This window comes from Carettochelys insculpta, chromosome 5 (genome assembly GCF_033958435.1).
Source record: "Carettochelys insculpta isolate YL-2023 chromosome 5, ASM3395843v1, whole genome shotgun sequence".
In the NCBI taxonomy this organism is placed as follows: Eukaryota; Metazoa; Chordata; order Testudines; family Carettochelyidae; genus Carettochelys; species Carettochelys insculpta.
In genome coordinates, this window is record NC_134141.1 from 20,018,468 (window position 1) to 20,035,065 (window position 16,598).

The window sequence follows — 16,598 nt, forward strand, 5'->3', positions numbered from 1 at the left end:
GTCTCTTCATAAGTAAGCTTGTGCTGGGACTGAGTTAATGGAGACCCATAGGAAGTCTAGGGACACTGCTGGAACCATAGTTAATATTTTGACAGTGATGGCTCTCTTTCCTCCTTTGGAGTGAACAAGTCTACACAATATGGAGGTGTAAAGTTGGGGTTTGTCTCTGTATCACACTGCTAGTAGCTGGGTAGAAAGATAAGGGAATATAAGGATCCCCTAAAGCCCGAGGTGGGCCACTAAGACAAAAATCACTCTGAAGACCCTTTGAAGTGATGGTGACTCCAAAAACTGTAGGACCATGTACTGACAATGCTGAGAGCATACTGTGAACCTCAGGAATCAGCTATGTGTTGGGTGTAGGTCTAGATGAAAACTGGCATTCTGCACACTGAGACCCGTAAAACATATGCCTTTTTCTGGTGATCGTATAATGACTGCTGAAGTGTTACAAGAAACCTGGATGTGTAGATGAAGCAATCGAAGCTACGGAGAACCAAATCTTCATTTTGGGTATTAGGAAGTTGGACAGTACCCTGTCCCTTGATAATTGGGAAGAACCTGCTCTATTCACTCCCCTTCGTAGTAAGGAGCCTACCTCTACGAGAAGGATGCTGTTTGAGAGTGGCTCCTGAAAAAAGGATCCAGGCAAGTGTTGTGGGTGTTATAGTATGGTCAACTTGATCATATAACCACAGGAGTATGTCATCAAAGCATCCACTTGTACATTGCTATTGTACCCTATGTTGGCTGAAACAGCCCTAGGAAATCCCTGAAGGAAGTGGACTACTTGTATTGTAGTATGCATAGCAGTTCTCATATCTTTTCTGACAGTGTTATATGTATGATGATGAAGTTTGTGAAGACAAGCCTGGAGGTGGGATGTTGGCTCTTCTTTTGGTGCTTGAATGGCAGTTCATATGGTCTTTGGTGGAGGAACTGGGGATTCTTGAATCATTGTTCTGGAATTGTAGAAATTCCCCAGGGGTAGAGGTGTACAGCTATCCAGAAATTTAAATGTGGCTCTTAAATCCTTTAGGGTGTACAGAAAATCAGTTTTCCAGTTAAAATATGCAATTAATCAAAAGCGTGGTCTAGGTGGTATTTTGCACTTCCCTGGGAAAGCCAGATGAACAAAGCCATGATTCCCTTGAAATTACAATTCCCATAGTCATTGAGAATAAGGAGCAGGAGCACTGATCCGGTGCATCTACAGCAGACTAAAGCACAGCCCCTACCACCAGGCTGGTGTTGATCTTGTGGAGACAGCTTTTCAGTGAAGTCCTCCAGCTCATCATAGTTAAAGGAGTAGTATTTGGCCAACAAGGCATGGTAGCTCAAAATTTGCAACTGGAAGCAAACTGCCTACAAGATCTTATGTCCTATAAGATCCAACCATTTATCTTTCTTGTCAACTGGGATGAAGCATGTGGACTGCTGTTTGAACTTTCCAGTTACTGCTTGCATCATGAGGGAACTGCTGGGATAAGTGCAAGAAAAATGAAATTCTAACCCCTTAGCTGGTACATGGCATCACTTTCTGCCCTTGTGGGAGTAGGCAGCTGTGGTATGTAAAGCGAGGTGGAGAATGGGCTCTTTGATTGATAGCGTAAAGATATTTGGCACCAAGGAATGAAGGACACTCAGGAGTTGATGCTGTTTGTCTTACACTTCCTCCAGGAGGATATGAAAATCGTCTGTCACCCTCTGCAGAAGATCTTGACGTTGCACTAAGTCTTCTGGAGGCAAAGGGGAAGCCACAGTCACTGCAGCATCCAAAAAGGATGATGGAAAATGCTCTTGCTCCAGCAGTACCATCTTAACTGGACTGAGTGATTCTTTCTCCCTAACTGGTTTTGAGCATCTGATCTAGAGTGTCCATGGGGAGCAACAGAAATGAAGCCTCCCTCATGGAATGAGGTGGGTTGTGAGGGTGGGTACTGGAGTCAAGATTTCCAATAGACCCAGCAGGACAGATCTGGGAGTGCTGCAGAGTGCCACGGGGTGTAAGAAATGAGTAGCTCCTGTGCTGTTGGAGAGGAGGGTACTGTCATGATATCAGTGACCTTTTTGTGTACTTGTAGTGATGGTAGGGAAGGGGTGGCCCTTCTGCTCCATCTGAATCTTCTGAGGATGAAGACTTGGATCTTGCTCAAATGGCAGTACCATTGGTGCTGACAGAAGTGTGTAAACCACAGGGAGGACACATTTAAGTGTGTCTTGACTGAGGTATATCCTGGGGAGATCTGGCCTCTCCAGACATGGATGGTTGTGGAAGGCATGGAGAACGCAGTTTCCTTAGGCAAAACAGTTTATATGGTGCTGGTGCTTTCTCCAGTCTCTCCAGGGCTAAAAGTACTTGGTAGATAGAATGGGGCAGAGGGGAGGACTTCCACAGAACTGACAGATTCCCTGTCTTAAGGGAAGCCAAATCTCTGTGGAGGGAGGAAGACTTACGGTCCTGATTACATGCATACTTCCTTACCTCCCAAGACCACCCCAGCACAGGGTCCATAGAGCTAAGTAATGCCAAACTGCATGTCCAAAGTCAGAGGTGCACTCATGACTGTCAAAGGCTGACGACAAAGGGGGATTTTTAGACTCAGTTAGACTGGGTCTAACTGAGGCCTACCTGGAGGGTGTTCCTTAAGGCAGCGAACATAGCTTTCTTGGGTACAGCCTGGGAAGGACTCAGATAGGACACCCAGATAAAATGTGGGCTTCTCCCTTGTAGCAGGAGGAAGCATTGAGATCTGTTGCTGTTTGAGAAGGAATGCAGACAAGAGGCACAGATTTTAAATCCTGGCATCTTTAGGATAACCCAGTACCAGTACATGAGCACTAGGGTGGAGGTCAGAGGATAAATGGTAAACAGATTCCTTCAAAGATGCAGTTCTACTAAAAACCACATCAAAGCAGTAAAAACCACTAACATACAAAATAGCTATCTAAACTCTAAACTTTTAAGGGTGTGTCATACATGAGAGGTCACTTAGTAGCTCTGATTAAGATTACAGTGATGAGAAGGAATTGGAGATTCATTTAGTCCTCTCTGCCCTTATCACATCAGAAGAAGCCATGAGGCAAGGCAGGGGCACACATGCAAACCAATGGACACAACTAGTTTCAAATTCTCAGGCTTTAAACAGATGGTGCGCATGCACAAACCCTCAGTGGAATACAATAGGGACCATCACTCAAAGCAGTTAGTATCTCACTCTCCATTCCTCCGCACCAATAAATATTACAAAGTCACTCACAGTCCTAATAACTCACTTAGATGAGTGAAGTGTTTTTTTGTTGCTGTTGTTGTTGTTGTTTTAAATACTAATAAAAGGAGTGGTTCCTAATCAGTGGCTTCCATATCAGTATCTTACATGCTTGTGCCTGGTGGATTATGTTTCCCTCCCTAGCTCAAGGCTCAGAAATCAGTGAATGACTTTCATCTAATCAACAGAAAGACTGCTCATGTTCTTAGGGTTTGATCCAAAACCAAGTGAAGTCAATGGGTTTTGAATCAATTTTCTGTGATGGAGCTGGCGTAGGTAGTATACTCCAGTCCACCATTTCTTCTCACCTCCCATTCAGCTCTGCATGCTTTAGGAAGCCATGGAATACAAACCATTCTAAACTTACCTCTCATCGAGGTATGGAGGAACCTACGCTCCACAGTGGATTAGAAAATGCAAAAGAGGAGGTACTATACTGAGTGATATGGTCAAGCCCTTAGCAATCTTTAAAATGCCTCAGACTCATTGCAACATTATAACTATAGAAATGTTCAGTTACAGTTTCCTGGCAAACCACACAAGTGATGGGAAGTAACTTTTAAAGCACCTTGTTCTTTTTCAAATAGTCTATAAGGGTATGTTGTGCAATTTAGAATATTTTCTTCAGCTGTCTACTCTCCTTTGACTGAACTGAAATCTGTCAACAATATTGAGGAGTGCAAATTCACAAGGGGAAAAATATTAAAGAAATAAACATCATAGAAGTTACTTATGTTTAATGCTTAAAAGTTTGAATGCACAAACAATAATCTACCATTATAGAAGTACTGGTGGCCAATACAATGCATTAGAACTATATACAATGACACAGTTTAGTATCAAAATCTTTCTACACTGTAGAGTATTACGAAACTGTTAATGACATCAAACACTAAGCACTTAAGACACTATTTTTTTTGCTACCACATTTGGAACTTCAATGAACAGTCCATTTCAAACTTGCAGCATCAATCCATTTCTAGTATGAAATTAAGTAATTTTCTACTTATACAATAAGATTTATCTACACCGTTCTTTTGATTTTGATCCATAGCAGCAAAGGCACTGTACATCAGCAGATCCACAGACTTAAGATTTTTTTAAAGCATTCAAAAAAAAAAAAGTCACAGATCATAGGTTAACAGCAACAACAACATAAAAAGATATCACAATGTCTCTGGAACAATGGCACAGCCTGTCCATCTCAGGGACATCCAACTAAGACATGGATAGAACTGGAGACAAATAAAGCAAGTCCTTCTCCCAAGTGAAAATCCATTCATTTCTGAACTTCAGAATGAGTGCTCTTGTAAATCCCTACCTCTGAGGTCCTTGCTTTTGTAGTCTATACATTGGTAGGAATCCATTCTTATTCCAGTGCAGTTTCCATTGAAAATAGCAAATATTTTCTGTAATCTCTTGTAACTGCAAAATTGCTGAAAGACACATATCTTCCTTCTCGAAGAAGTGTGGCAAAAACATCCACATGAGATAAACGTGGCTCTTTGAGGCAAGTTACTGTACTTCTCTCTGCAGTACAACAAAGAGATGTTATATTAAAAAGGCAGGATCAACACAGAGGACCTTACCATTCCCAGAAGCACTGAAAACAAATCTATTTTCAAAATACTACTTGACAGAAGACCATTATATACATTAAAAGGAATCTTTTAGTACATTTTTTCCTTACAATTTTTTTTTTAATTTCAGATGTGAACTAAACGAGCCAATAATCACAGGCGTATATGTAACTGGTTAGAGTTTGTAATGATTCTTCTGTATTTCTAAGCCAGTCTAAAATAGTTAAATTACAACAACTCCCTGCCCTGATAATTATACATATTCAAGTAGCACTTTGGAAGTCTAAACAAAGTGCAATATAAGTAGTCAAAAATTTAAAATAAGCTATCGTTCTATTCAGTGCACTTGTCACTTTTGACGTCTCTCCCCTCCACCTTTCCACCCACCAGCAAAAGACGCAAAGTATACAACGCACCTTTCAAACCAAGGCGGGGCAGACAGCTTTATTTAGTCAGGTCATTGTTAGAAAGCCTTCTTTAAACAAAATAAATACATTACAACTATAATACATAACTAGAGAATCAGTTCAGTGTTAAGTGTCTTATCCCCTTTTCTTCCAAGTAGATAGCTGAAGTTTGGTATCACGAGTTCTTAATGAGCATTCACAAATTTAACAGCAAGTTAGAATAGGGAAGGGTGGGAGGGAAATCAACTCCACAACTGTGATGAACATTGTAAGTCCTCAGTTTGAGAAAGGAAAAAAAAAGGAATATACAGCAAAGTGCTACGAAGAGGAGTCCTGTTTGTTTTCAGCTTTGTCGCTAATAAATAACTTCATAGACTGTAGCTTTCTTGTCCCCAGAGCCAGTGACTATGTATTTATCATCCACAGAGATATCACAGCTAAGCACAGACGAGGACTCTTTGGACTAAGAAAAACAAAAGAAAACACATAAGAATAAAGAAATGAACGATTTTTCTGTCTTAATAAGAATCAGGTGAACACAAATGGCACCAAGCTAGAAGATTAAATCAGTAGAGAGCTTATTAAGGGGGAGCACACAGGAATCCTCATCAAAACACCAAAAACGTATTGATTCAAAGCACAGCTGAAGGGCTGGTGGACGCAATTGCAAAAACAATTCCCCAAACTTCCCTCACCTGAAGTATTTAAGAAACAGAGCAACATAAAAGGAAAGGGAATGTTTTATTCAGTATTACAGAAGTGACAGTAACTTATAAAACAAACTAATCCTTCCAATCCTCTGCCCCACATGCACACACTTTACAAACAGTGAGTGTTTATTAAACATTTATATAACCGAATTAGTTTTTGCCTGCTTAAAAACAAGCCAAAAGCTGCCTTAAAAATGCATTCCCGTCAAGGGGTAGTCCTATAGAGTTTAATTAGGATAAAATCAACAGGCTTCTAGAGAAATTACTCTAAAAATCTACAGCATATAACGGAGAACAAAAAACGTTACTATTTTAGTGCCCTCTTGACACTTTCGAAACAGAAGGCTCATTCCTGCACTACAAAGCTTATCATCTCAGGAATGATAAACATAAATAGACACCAGAGTGACTGACACAGTAGGTGAACTTTAGTGGAACAGAATACAATAGAGAAAGAGACGGTACAATGGGTACAACATAAAATGAGAATTAATTTATATCTATATCCGCACAGCCACAGTATAACCAATATTTTTGTATTTAAAATCTGGAGCTCAACAACGAAGCATTCATGATTTTAGTAGAAGTTTTTGAAGGATGGCTGTCACTACATCCTCACTGATGTTCAAAACTGAAAGGGGTGATTAGAGATGGGATTAGAGTGGGAAAGATCTTCCTAATCTTCTGTTGGTTTTTGGTAGATTAGCCAGACTATAAGGAGCCTGAGCAGCTTTGCTTTTCTGAAGGTGTCATCATTAAGTTACATTAGAAAAGGGCACAGTTAATACTTATAGGACATTTACAGAAAAGAAAACAAAATCTTCTAGAAAGGTTAGCATTTCCAATTACATTCTACAAGAATCTTACATAAAGTCAGGTCTGAAATTCAAGAGTTTTCCTGTTTAATTTTGTGGCTTTTAAAACACAGATAATGATGTCTTAATTGTGCTTCTCCACACCACACCTGTTAAACTACTAGTTCATGGGGGAAAAAAAAAAAAAAAAAAAGAAAAACATTTTAAAAGGCATGTCACAGATGTAAGTTCAGGGGAAAGTATTCATGAGACTGTATTCCTCTTGTATGTGAGCTGAAAAAGATATACAAATGTTGGGTCGGGTTTTCCTCATTTTCAGCGGGATTTTAGTTATTCAATTAAAGCTAAATTAACCAGGTGGCACCCACACTATATCCCACACCCCACAGACCAAAATATAAAGGAGAGGAAATAAGAATCAGAAACTTAACGAGAGTTCAAAAAGGAATTAAAGCCCAACTTCAAGATAAGTTTCCACTTTACTGAAATGTTAAAATGATTATAATATTATTATTGAGAACAAAAGTTTGCATAACTCATTATAACAAAGTCCTGAAATTCACTCAATTAGCCAAGAACACTCATTTTAAAAACTCCTTAAGATAACGATGGAAACTTGAAAAGAGCACCTCTATTAGGGGATGTAATGACATTAGGAGATTATTACCTGGAATATACTGGCTCCATAAGGTGTTCTCCAGGCATTAAGAAGATTATCTTTTCCAGTGCTTACAAACCATTTGCCTGAAATCACATTTTTTTAAAATGTTATAATTATGTGACATTTTCAGTGACTCCATGCAATTCCCCTTGTGCCCCTCCACCCACGATTACACAGCATCGTGATCCATTCACTATTAATGAAAAAAATAAAAAATAAAAAAAAAAACAGTCACACTTATATCTGGCTAGTTTAAGGTATTTCTCTGTGAACAGTTTGCATTAAAAAGAAATCATTCAGAATAAACTTTAATTTTAATATCTCATTGTACACCTGCTCTTATACTTCCTTGTTTTTATTTAAATGAGATTTGTTAGGAGAAAAAAATACTGGCATAGATGCTGCAGCTTACCACAGTGAGCAAACTTGAGTGACAACACACAGCTCTCGTGAAGATGCAATTGATACTTGTCTGGTTTAGTAACATGCAACACCTCAACATTACTGTTCTCCATTCCTACTGCTAGCCATTCGCCAGTTGGACAATAACCCAGTGAGAAGATCTGGAATTAACACAGCACATGCTTCAGTCAGTAGGGGAGGAGCTTGAAATGGAGCTAATTCCTGCTACATTGTTATCCCTGCTCAAAGAAGTGAAACACATTTTGGGCTGCTACACAGATTTTAAAACATGCTAATCAATTACTTTGGTAATCAAGATAAATTAGTTTATGTAAAACAACTCGTTTTGAACTGTAATAGTAAAGCACTGAAACAAAACTATACAAGTTACTAACGTAGCTCATCCAACAGCACTAGAAATATTTTTTGTAGAATAGCTTTTGAACAAAGATCAACAGAACTGAAAACTGGTTAGATAAAAATGCTTTAATCGGATGATTCACTTTATATTTGAGGCTCTATATAGTTCTTATGGGAAAAATGCTGCTCTGTGAAGCAGAGCCATAATCTAGAAAACATGTTTAGCTGCCCCATTAAAAACAGTACGAGAGACTTAGTGAAAAAATTCTAGGAGTTCTTCTTCAAGTCTGCTTTCTTTAAAAAAAAAAAAAAATTGCTTATTTTATAAAACCACTATGGATTTCTCTAACATGTCAAAGTGTCTGAGAGTGAACCTGCGAGGTGAAATCATGCTGTTGTAGCTGTCTTCCTTCTCTGAGGTCCCAGGATCTGACTGTATTGTCCAAACCTCCTGTCCAGAGCTTGGTGCCATCATTGGAAATGTCAATACAGCTGGCTCCATCTGTGTGGCCCTGGAATTGTCTGAAAATTGTCAGAAATTAAAACTTGCTCACACTCATGGTAGAAAGATTTGGCTTTGATCCATGTTCATTTTTCTGCTAGTTTATTTCATTTAATAATTCTAGCTCTTGAGAAGTAGCTGCAGAATATTTTAGTAAAACTGAATTTGGAGATAACCAAACTTGCTGTGTATTGAATAATTAGCCTACTCAACATAACACTTTTTGAAGTGTGTTTTAAGACTCTGATATTGGGGATCAGATCCAGATCCAGTACTGGGAATGTCACATCTGGCTTGGAGAACTCAGCATATCATTCTAAAGGTACCGGCTCTTAAAAAAGCCTTACTTACACAGGCTTTAATACAGAACTTCTCACGGGATCCCCAATCAACTGATAAAAGCCCATCTTTTACATGCATTATTACAATGCAGATCTGTATCACTCGTTCACACTTAAAATGCTTTACTCTGGAGCTATGTCAAGACTGCAGGTTTCTGTTGCCAAAACTTCTATCGACACAAAGTTTTACCTACAGAACATGCATCCAGACTGCAGATCTCTCAGAAGATCTGCCAGTTGGGAGCATTCTGGTAACATTCTTGCACACTTTGTTCCATGAGGAAGAAGGAACGTCTCAACAGAGGAAGTTTATCTGACATTTGGCTTCATGCGGACAGGCCAAATGTCGAAGCATCTCCCAACAGAGCTGTTGACAAAAGATGCTAGAGTGTTGCACAATTTGCATGTCTTTTGCCACCCGTTCTCGGCAATCTAGACACAGCCTGGGTCTGAGAAATTTAACCAAAGTAAATCTGAAGACCTCCAAACTTTGTACTGTTCATAACCAGATGTGAATGCAATGATTCAGGCCAATCTTTACTTAGAATACAAACATTAAGCACAGATCAAAGAGGCGTGGTTGTGTGAAACGTCTTATATGTGATCAAACTACTGCATGATTTAAAGGAACCTAGGAGAATCTTAGAAATGCCAATACCAGCTGATTTTACTCTAACCTACACTCAGATGCCATTATAAAACCCTCTGAACCTATAAAAAGGATGTGATTTTATCAAGCTTTTCCTATTCTGGCTCCTTAACAACAAAATACTGAAAACATTATGCTGACATTTAAGATAAGAGCACATTAAAAAAATTAAAGGGAGAAAATACAAGCCACTCTTAATTGATTCTTCACAATGTGACAATCCAGTTCTGTTGACCTACCTGACCAACGTCTGGTTGTGCAGATCCCACACCGCAATGTTCCCATCACTACAGCAGGAGAAGCAGACCTTGGAATCAGGACTGATAGCCAGAGCGTAGCAGGCTGGAGCAGAAGATGTCAGCTCTGCCTTTATACGAGGAGTAGGAGCTGCCAGGTCCCAAATGGATAATGTGCTGGCTTCCCCACCGACAATCAGGGTGCGGCCGTCTGGGAGCAATCTGCAGGAACGGATGTAGTTATCTCTGTTCTGTGGAGACAGAAGCCATCACGAGATTACTCATGAGGAAAGGAAAACAGCATTAACGTGAGAGCAGAAACCCATAAAAGTATTGTATTCCCTCCTGGTTTTAATGAACCATTTATACTTATGACAATGATAAAGTGTATTAATGCCAGAAAATTACACGACATCAGGGAAGTACTTAAACTTGATCTACAAAATTCAGTAGAGAGTGCTATTTAATCTTAATTAGCATCAAAATGCAAAGATCTGCACCCAACTCCAAACACTTCAATGTTCCTGCTTTCGACAGCTTCTATAGAAAGTTTCATTTTTATACTCTGCTCATTTCAATACATTAACTCCTTCATGCCAGGGAATACCACCTTCTAACATCTCCCCTTCTCATTTTAGTGAGCTCTGCTGCTGCCACCACCAAGGAGATATTAAAGTCACATGTTCTCCACAGTTCTGACGTGGCAGCAATTACATCAGAAGGAAGCATCTCCTCAAGAACAGAAAATGACAAGAGAAAAACAGCTTACAGTGGTGCCTCTTGATAGCACATGCAAATAATTTGCTGTTCCCAATAATAAATTTGAGAGATTTTTCAACTGTCAGAATACACACATACATGCTCGTGTGTGGATCAAATACATGCAACTTTTTAACACATGAAAGGACACAGGGATTAACCACACCCCTACATGTCAAATTTTACACACAGCATCTACAGCAATGTTTCTAATCTTGGCTGTATAATTAAGAGATTCTGGTTTAACTGGGGGAAAAAGCATGCGCATTATCACAAAACACACCAGAAACTGAACAAGGTAACAACACACGTAATAACAAAAAGAACTCAAATAAAACTCTCCTATCAGCTAAGGAGCTGGTTCTCAATGATGAAGATATTAATTGATCATCATAACCCAAATTTTAATGCTATCATATCATGTCTCTCTTGCCTGACCTATCTGCTCAACCCATACCCTCTGTGATCAAGCTTCACTTTCATTCACAGATGTTCACTTACCAGGCAGTCCAGCTGAGACACGGGACTCTTGTTCCCAGGGTGGCTAATATCCCAGACTTTGACACATCCTTTTCCACCAGTGTACACATGTCTTGTGGGGTTGCTGATGGTAACTGCACACACTACTTCCCCATGATTCAGAGTGTTGATCTGACGAGCATGGCGAGGGATTCCTGGGCCAATGAGGGCATCGGGAGGGAAAGGCACAGGCTGCATCTGACCATCTGCACTCACATGAAATGAATAAGCTCTGAGGAAAGGAGAATGGGAAAGTGATAAATAAATGCGAGAGGTAACTCATTATTATAAAAAGGAACGTGAAATATAAGCTAATATTTTCAAACATGGCTGCCTATATTTTATCATCTAAATCCACAGTTAGGTACCTAATGCAATGGTCAGGTTTTCAAAGCTACTGAACATCCTCAACTTCCATTTATGGTAACAGTAACTGTGACAATTTCTGAAGATTTGAAGTTATTAGCTGTCTAAATACAGATTTAGTCCCCATCCTTAGGCATCCAGTTTTGAAAATGCAGGTTTCTACAAGGCAAGTCACTCAGCCATATGCCAAATAGCTTCTTTATGACTCCAGCCACGTGCTTCTGATTTCCGATACGTGAAACTAGTTTCCAACCTTCAGCTTGCATATGACTGGGTTTGAGTTTTGATACGTGATGTGATATCCATGCATAGCAGAAGCAGGGAAGCCCCATCAGAGCCTCTCTGAAAACAGAAATAGTAGGGACCATCTCTTCAATATTAAGGAATAAATGGGTTCAAGGGGACAGATAGGTGACTATTAGGCTTCGGCTACATCTAGACCTGTCTCCCTAACTTGAGTAAATTATTTCGAGTTACCTAATTTCGAACTCAGTACTGTACAAATTGCACCAAAGTTTGAAAAAGGACCTACTCCTCCCTACTACTCCACTACTCCCTCACTACTCGAGAAGCGCCACAGGGTTGCTATTTTGGGAAAAATGTATCCCAAAATAGCAACCACAGTCTATACATAGCCTTAGAAGCTTTCATTTACGAGCATGAACCTTTGAGATAGTATGGAGGGCGTTCATTCATCGCCTCACTCTCACTGACCCGAACAGTGCAGTGCACGTATCTTAAGCTTATACTCTGTTTTACAGCATTCAGTCAATAGGTGAGCTGACATCAATGACATCAAGGAGTTAAGGTTATTAGGCACAATTGCAGAAATGGCAGACCAGCAAAAAGTGCATGTAATTTGTTATAGTTGTTGTTGAACTGATAGGACAAGCATGAATCCCAATTCCTTTTGCTGGAATGAGGACTTTCACTCAGGAAGAACATGTTGTGTGACTGCCAGTTATATCACTGATAAATAAACTAACAAGCTCACCTCTAAATGTTTTCTAGGGAGAACACGTAGGTTCTAAAGTTATTATGTTTTAGGACTGGATGCAGCAGACTATAGGTACGGAACAAAGTTTAGCAGATGACTCCACTGTAAACATGAAGGTAAGTTTTATAGAGAGTTCTTAATTCCAAAAGACTAGCTAATTCAGAAATATCACTGTTGAGGAGAGTATTGTCAATTGTTGCTCTGAATTTGTTAATTTAAAAAGGTAGCCTTTAAAATCCACAGATTTTATTTAAAATACATAACCTGTTAATAGTACAGAAACTTTTCAGCATTATAAAAGTCCAACCATATTTACATAATCTCCAGTCTTCCTTATTTTTAAATACCCAGAACTCTCCTATTTCCCCATCTTAGCTTCTCTCTTTTCTGTTTCTGGCAGGCCTGAGTGACAAATTGTCACTGCTTTAAGACAATAAAGACTCAGGCAGATTTTTTGGTCATTGCAGTTGATACAAACTTCCTATTTTAAGTAGATTTGGTTTCCACTAGCAGTTTCTATAGTCATTATCTAGGAGATCTTATTATTCATTACTTTTACAGCGCCAACACTCTATATGCTGCTGCACAGTATACCAAGAGCTAAGCACCCAACCTGTACATTTTTGTCCATGTTCACAAAGTGGCTTGGAGGATGTAGCTCAAAATATTGTCAATGGAGCTATGCTGACTTACACCACCAAAGAATCTCAGTCAGACAGCAAATAGTATGTGCTATGTATAATTATTCACATACATTTAATCTTGAAAAAGACCTGATGTCATATTATGCATTCCCTCTCCCCATGCATTATTTATTACCAGTCCCCTACTACCACTGTCCTAGTCATTGCAATGTTTAGCACAAACATAAAATTTTGAACATTTAAAGCATTGTAAATACATTACGAATCTACCCACTCACAAAGATCTATACAGATACTTTTAAATGTGTATCCTAACTTTTAGTCATAATGCTCCCTAGGAAAATCAGGCAGTAGTTTAAAATCAAAAACAGAAGTCAAGTTAAGAAGATAGCAATTGAGCATATTTTATTTCAGAGAACTCTCAGTGACGATATATAAACCTTAGATCTCCATCTTTGCAGTCTTCAAAGCTAGCTAACAATAAATTAGCTATTACTGAGCCTGTAAATAGTCACTATTATGTTGAGGCATTAATTAATATTTGAGATGCAACAAAACCTTTTAAGTTTTTAGATTACAGGAGTGAGTTCAACGTGCTTGGTGCTCTCCACACACACAGATAGAAACCTGAGTGGATACAAATGCCTATGGGGATACCAATTTGGTATCTGCAAAAATGATCCAAGACAGCCACAGATGTGGCTATCACAAGGTTCCTGCATCCCAGATCTCACAGTGTAAGGCTCTGATCCTACCAACTGCTTTGTATCAATTCCTGAGCCTGCTCAGACACCTAATTAAGTCACCCTGGCTCTATTCAAGCGCAGGTGTACTCCAACACAAAGCAGCTGGCAAAAGACAACCTAAGATGAGAAGCAGCACTGAGGGACAAGGATGCAATCATAGTGCGTACAACTTTTACATATTTAAAAACATGTCACATGTACACAAATGTACTTCAACCTCTCCATTATTAGGTGACTGATTTTACTTTTAAGGGTCACAAAGGAAGTGGAACATGAGGCCCTTCAATCCAGATCAATATGATTGCCATCACTATTTTCCCCCACCCTCTAATTCAAGAGCAATATGGGTGGGTGGGCGTGGGGGGTGTTCTTCAGGTCTGTGTAATTCTTTTTCCAGGCACATAGCAAGCAAAGCCTGTTAGAATAGGTCACCTTTTCCAGGGAGTTCCATGAAGGATGGCTTCGAACATGATGATACCATAATTCTTTTCAGTACTTTCAATCAACACATTTCTGTGTTCCTTTCTCTGCACACTGCTGTTTATGGCATCCAATAAGTTCGCAAGCGATTGCAAGGCTTTCATGCCCAGTGGAATTATTTTTTACACAGAGAGGCACAATACAGCAGCCATGTATACCAGAGATCCCTTTACAGTTCGTATTTCTATACACATCCCTCCTTCCCATCTAGAAGAGGGGCCCCTTCTCTCCACCACAGACTCTATACATTATACCATCTGATACCTCTTGGCTGGATTTTAAAAGAAATCTCCCAATAAGTTTTTTTAAAGTGGAAACAAGGGTTACAGCACCCTTCCTATCCACTCAGCCCTAAACTTACTTTTGTTCTTGCAACAGCATTCAGTAGCCCATGGGAAATCTAACTAGCAAGGGAACAGCACTTCAATAAATGATTAACTTTGTAAGTTAGTGTTTAAAACTCACGGTTTTCCTCCTGGGATGCCTGTCAGATTGGGAGGGATGCCTGGGACTCGCATGTGATGATGTGGATCAAAACCGACCTGCAGTTTTCCCCAAGCACAAAAACATGTATTAAGTGGGAATTTAGCAAACATGAGTTCCATTTACCTCCTCCACAACATACCCCCCAAATTCAGTGCTCTTTTGTGCTGGTACGAAGTACCAGTGCCTCAGTAGCTCCAGCTGTGGGATTCCCAGCCAGGTGGCAAGGGGACACCAGCAGCCCCACGGCTGGGAACCAGGTGGGGGATGGAGCCCTGCCAGCAGCCCCAGCCACGGGGATCCGAGCCAGTTGAGCACAATTTCCTTTTTCAGAACAAAAAAAAGCACTGCCCGAATTAGAAATGGGCTGAACTAGATTCAAACCCTGCACACTTTTAACTGAACAGGGACTCCACCCACACCCCTACCTCCAGACTCTGAACATGTTAGCACTTCCTGGGGCAAACACTTACCACTGGAGACCTCCCGTAAGCTGCTGCAGCTGCTGCTGCTGCAGCTGCTGCACTCATCTGAGGGGAAATATTATGTAGACCAGCATATGCAGCACCTGGACTGGTCAGCTCCCCATTCATTCCCGCATGTGGCACGATTCCAAATGGAGCAGGATAGGGACATGGTACTGCCATCGGAGTCCTGAGGCCAGAAGCTGTTGGGGGAAAGAATGCTCAATTTAAGGGCAAGAATGACCAACAGAGGACAGACAGGGGATGAAGTTTTGTGAAGGGGCTGAAAAGCCTGGCACTTTTCCAGTGGCCAGTTTTTTACTAACCTAATGGGTCAACTCCTGGTGGCTTGCCAGGCACAGGTCTCAATCCAGGAGTAGAATTGCTGCCTGGAGTTGGAGCGTCAGTCCGTGGAGTTGGGGTATTTGATTTAGACACAGGAGTGGTAGATTTCTCATTCTAGTATCAAGAGCAGCAATGAAAAGTAGTTATTTTACTTTCTGGCTTCTTAGCAGGTATCAGATACTGTAGATGACGATCAGAGTGGCTACGTCTATGCTACAGAGATCTTTCGAAAGAAGCTCTCCCGGAAGATCTCTTCCCAAAGAACTTTCCGAAAGAGTGCGTTCACACACACGAAAAAGCAGATCAGAAGAGCAATTTGCTCTTTGGAAAGAGAGCCTCCACACAGCCACCGCTCTTTCGAAAAAATGGGCCACGGACTGAAAATGAAGACCGTTCTTTCGAAAGGCGGGCCCTGGTGAGCATCTGCATGTTTTCTTTCAAAAGGGGGCACGCTTCCTGAAATGGGAAAGAAAGAGTGATGTCGAAAGAAATGCTGCATTCTTTCAATTTACTTTTGAAGGATGCTTTTTGTGCATAGATGCTCCATGGGATCTTTCAAAAGAACTTGCTAGTGTAGACGCAGCCAATGTGGTTGATTAGTAAAACTTAGCTGTCACTTTGTTTTTAATACTCATCACTGGCAATGACAAGCAGCATGAAGAGTGACATTAAAAAAAAAGGAAGAGTGACTGTAGGAATTAACACTATGATTCACAGCTTTTTTCCTTTGGGTCACTGATGGGATTCAGGAGAAGATCAAGGATTGAAAATTGTTACCATCTGACAGTGATATTTAGCAGAATATGTGGAAGCTGGTGATGGTCTCAGTCTGCTCTTGGTGGACAGGTGTCCACATCACAATT

At 40.2% G+C, this 16,598-nt stretch overlaps 1 protein-coding gene across 6 annotated transcripts in view; it reads right to left on the bottom strand.

Annotated features, from left to right (window-relative positions):
* Positions 1 to 3,704: 3,704 nt before the first annotated feature.
* Positions 3,705 to 16,598, bottom strand: part of LOC142013400 (transducin-like enhancer protein 4) — a 136,700-nt gene continuing 123,806 nt past the window's right edge. For 4 of the 6 annotated variants that reach the window (XM_074994723.1, XM_074994722.1, XM_074994721.1 and 1 more), the window contains 10 exons: positions 15,717 to 15,849; positions 15,400 to 15,593; positions 14,909 to 14,985; positions 11,193 to 11,442; positions 9,936 to 10,183; positions 8,579 to 8,726; positions 7,855 to 8,005; positions 7,449 to 7,525; positions 5,266 to 5,719; positions 3,705 to 4,799 (listed from right to left, as the gene is read on the bottom strand). In XM_074994723.1, the coding sequence (XP_074850824.1) occupies positions 5,612 to 5,719; positions 7,449 to 7,525; positions 7,855 to 8,005; positions 8,579 to 8,726; positions 9,936 to 10,183; positions 11,193 to 11,442; positions 14,909 to 14,985; positions 15,400 to 15,593; positions 15,717 to 15,849 (1,386 nt within the window). In that variant the 3' untranslated portion in view covers positions 3,705 to 4,799; positions 5,266 to 5,611. Of the gene's footprint in view, positions 4,800 to 5,265; positions 5,720 to 5,739; positions 7,055 to 7,448; positions 7,526 to 7,854; positions 8,006 to 8,578; positions 8,727 to 9,935; positions 10,184 to 11,192; positions 11,443 to 14,908; positions 14,986 to 15,399; positions 15,594 to 15,716; positions 15,850 to 16,598 lie in introns of those variants that run through there. The other 2 variants (XM_074994725.1, XM_074994724.1) reach the window with 2 other exon arrangements.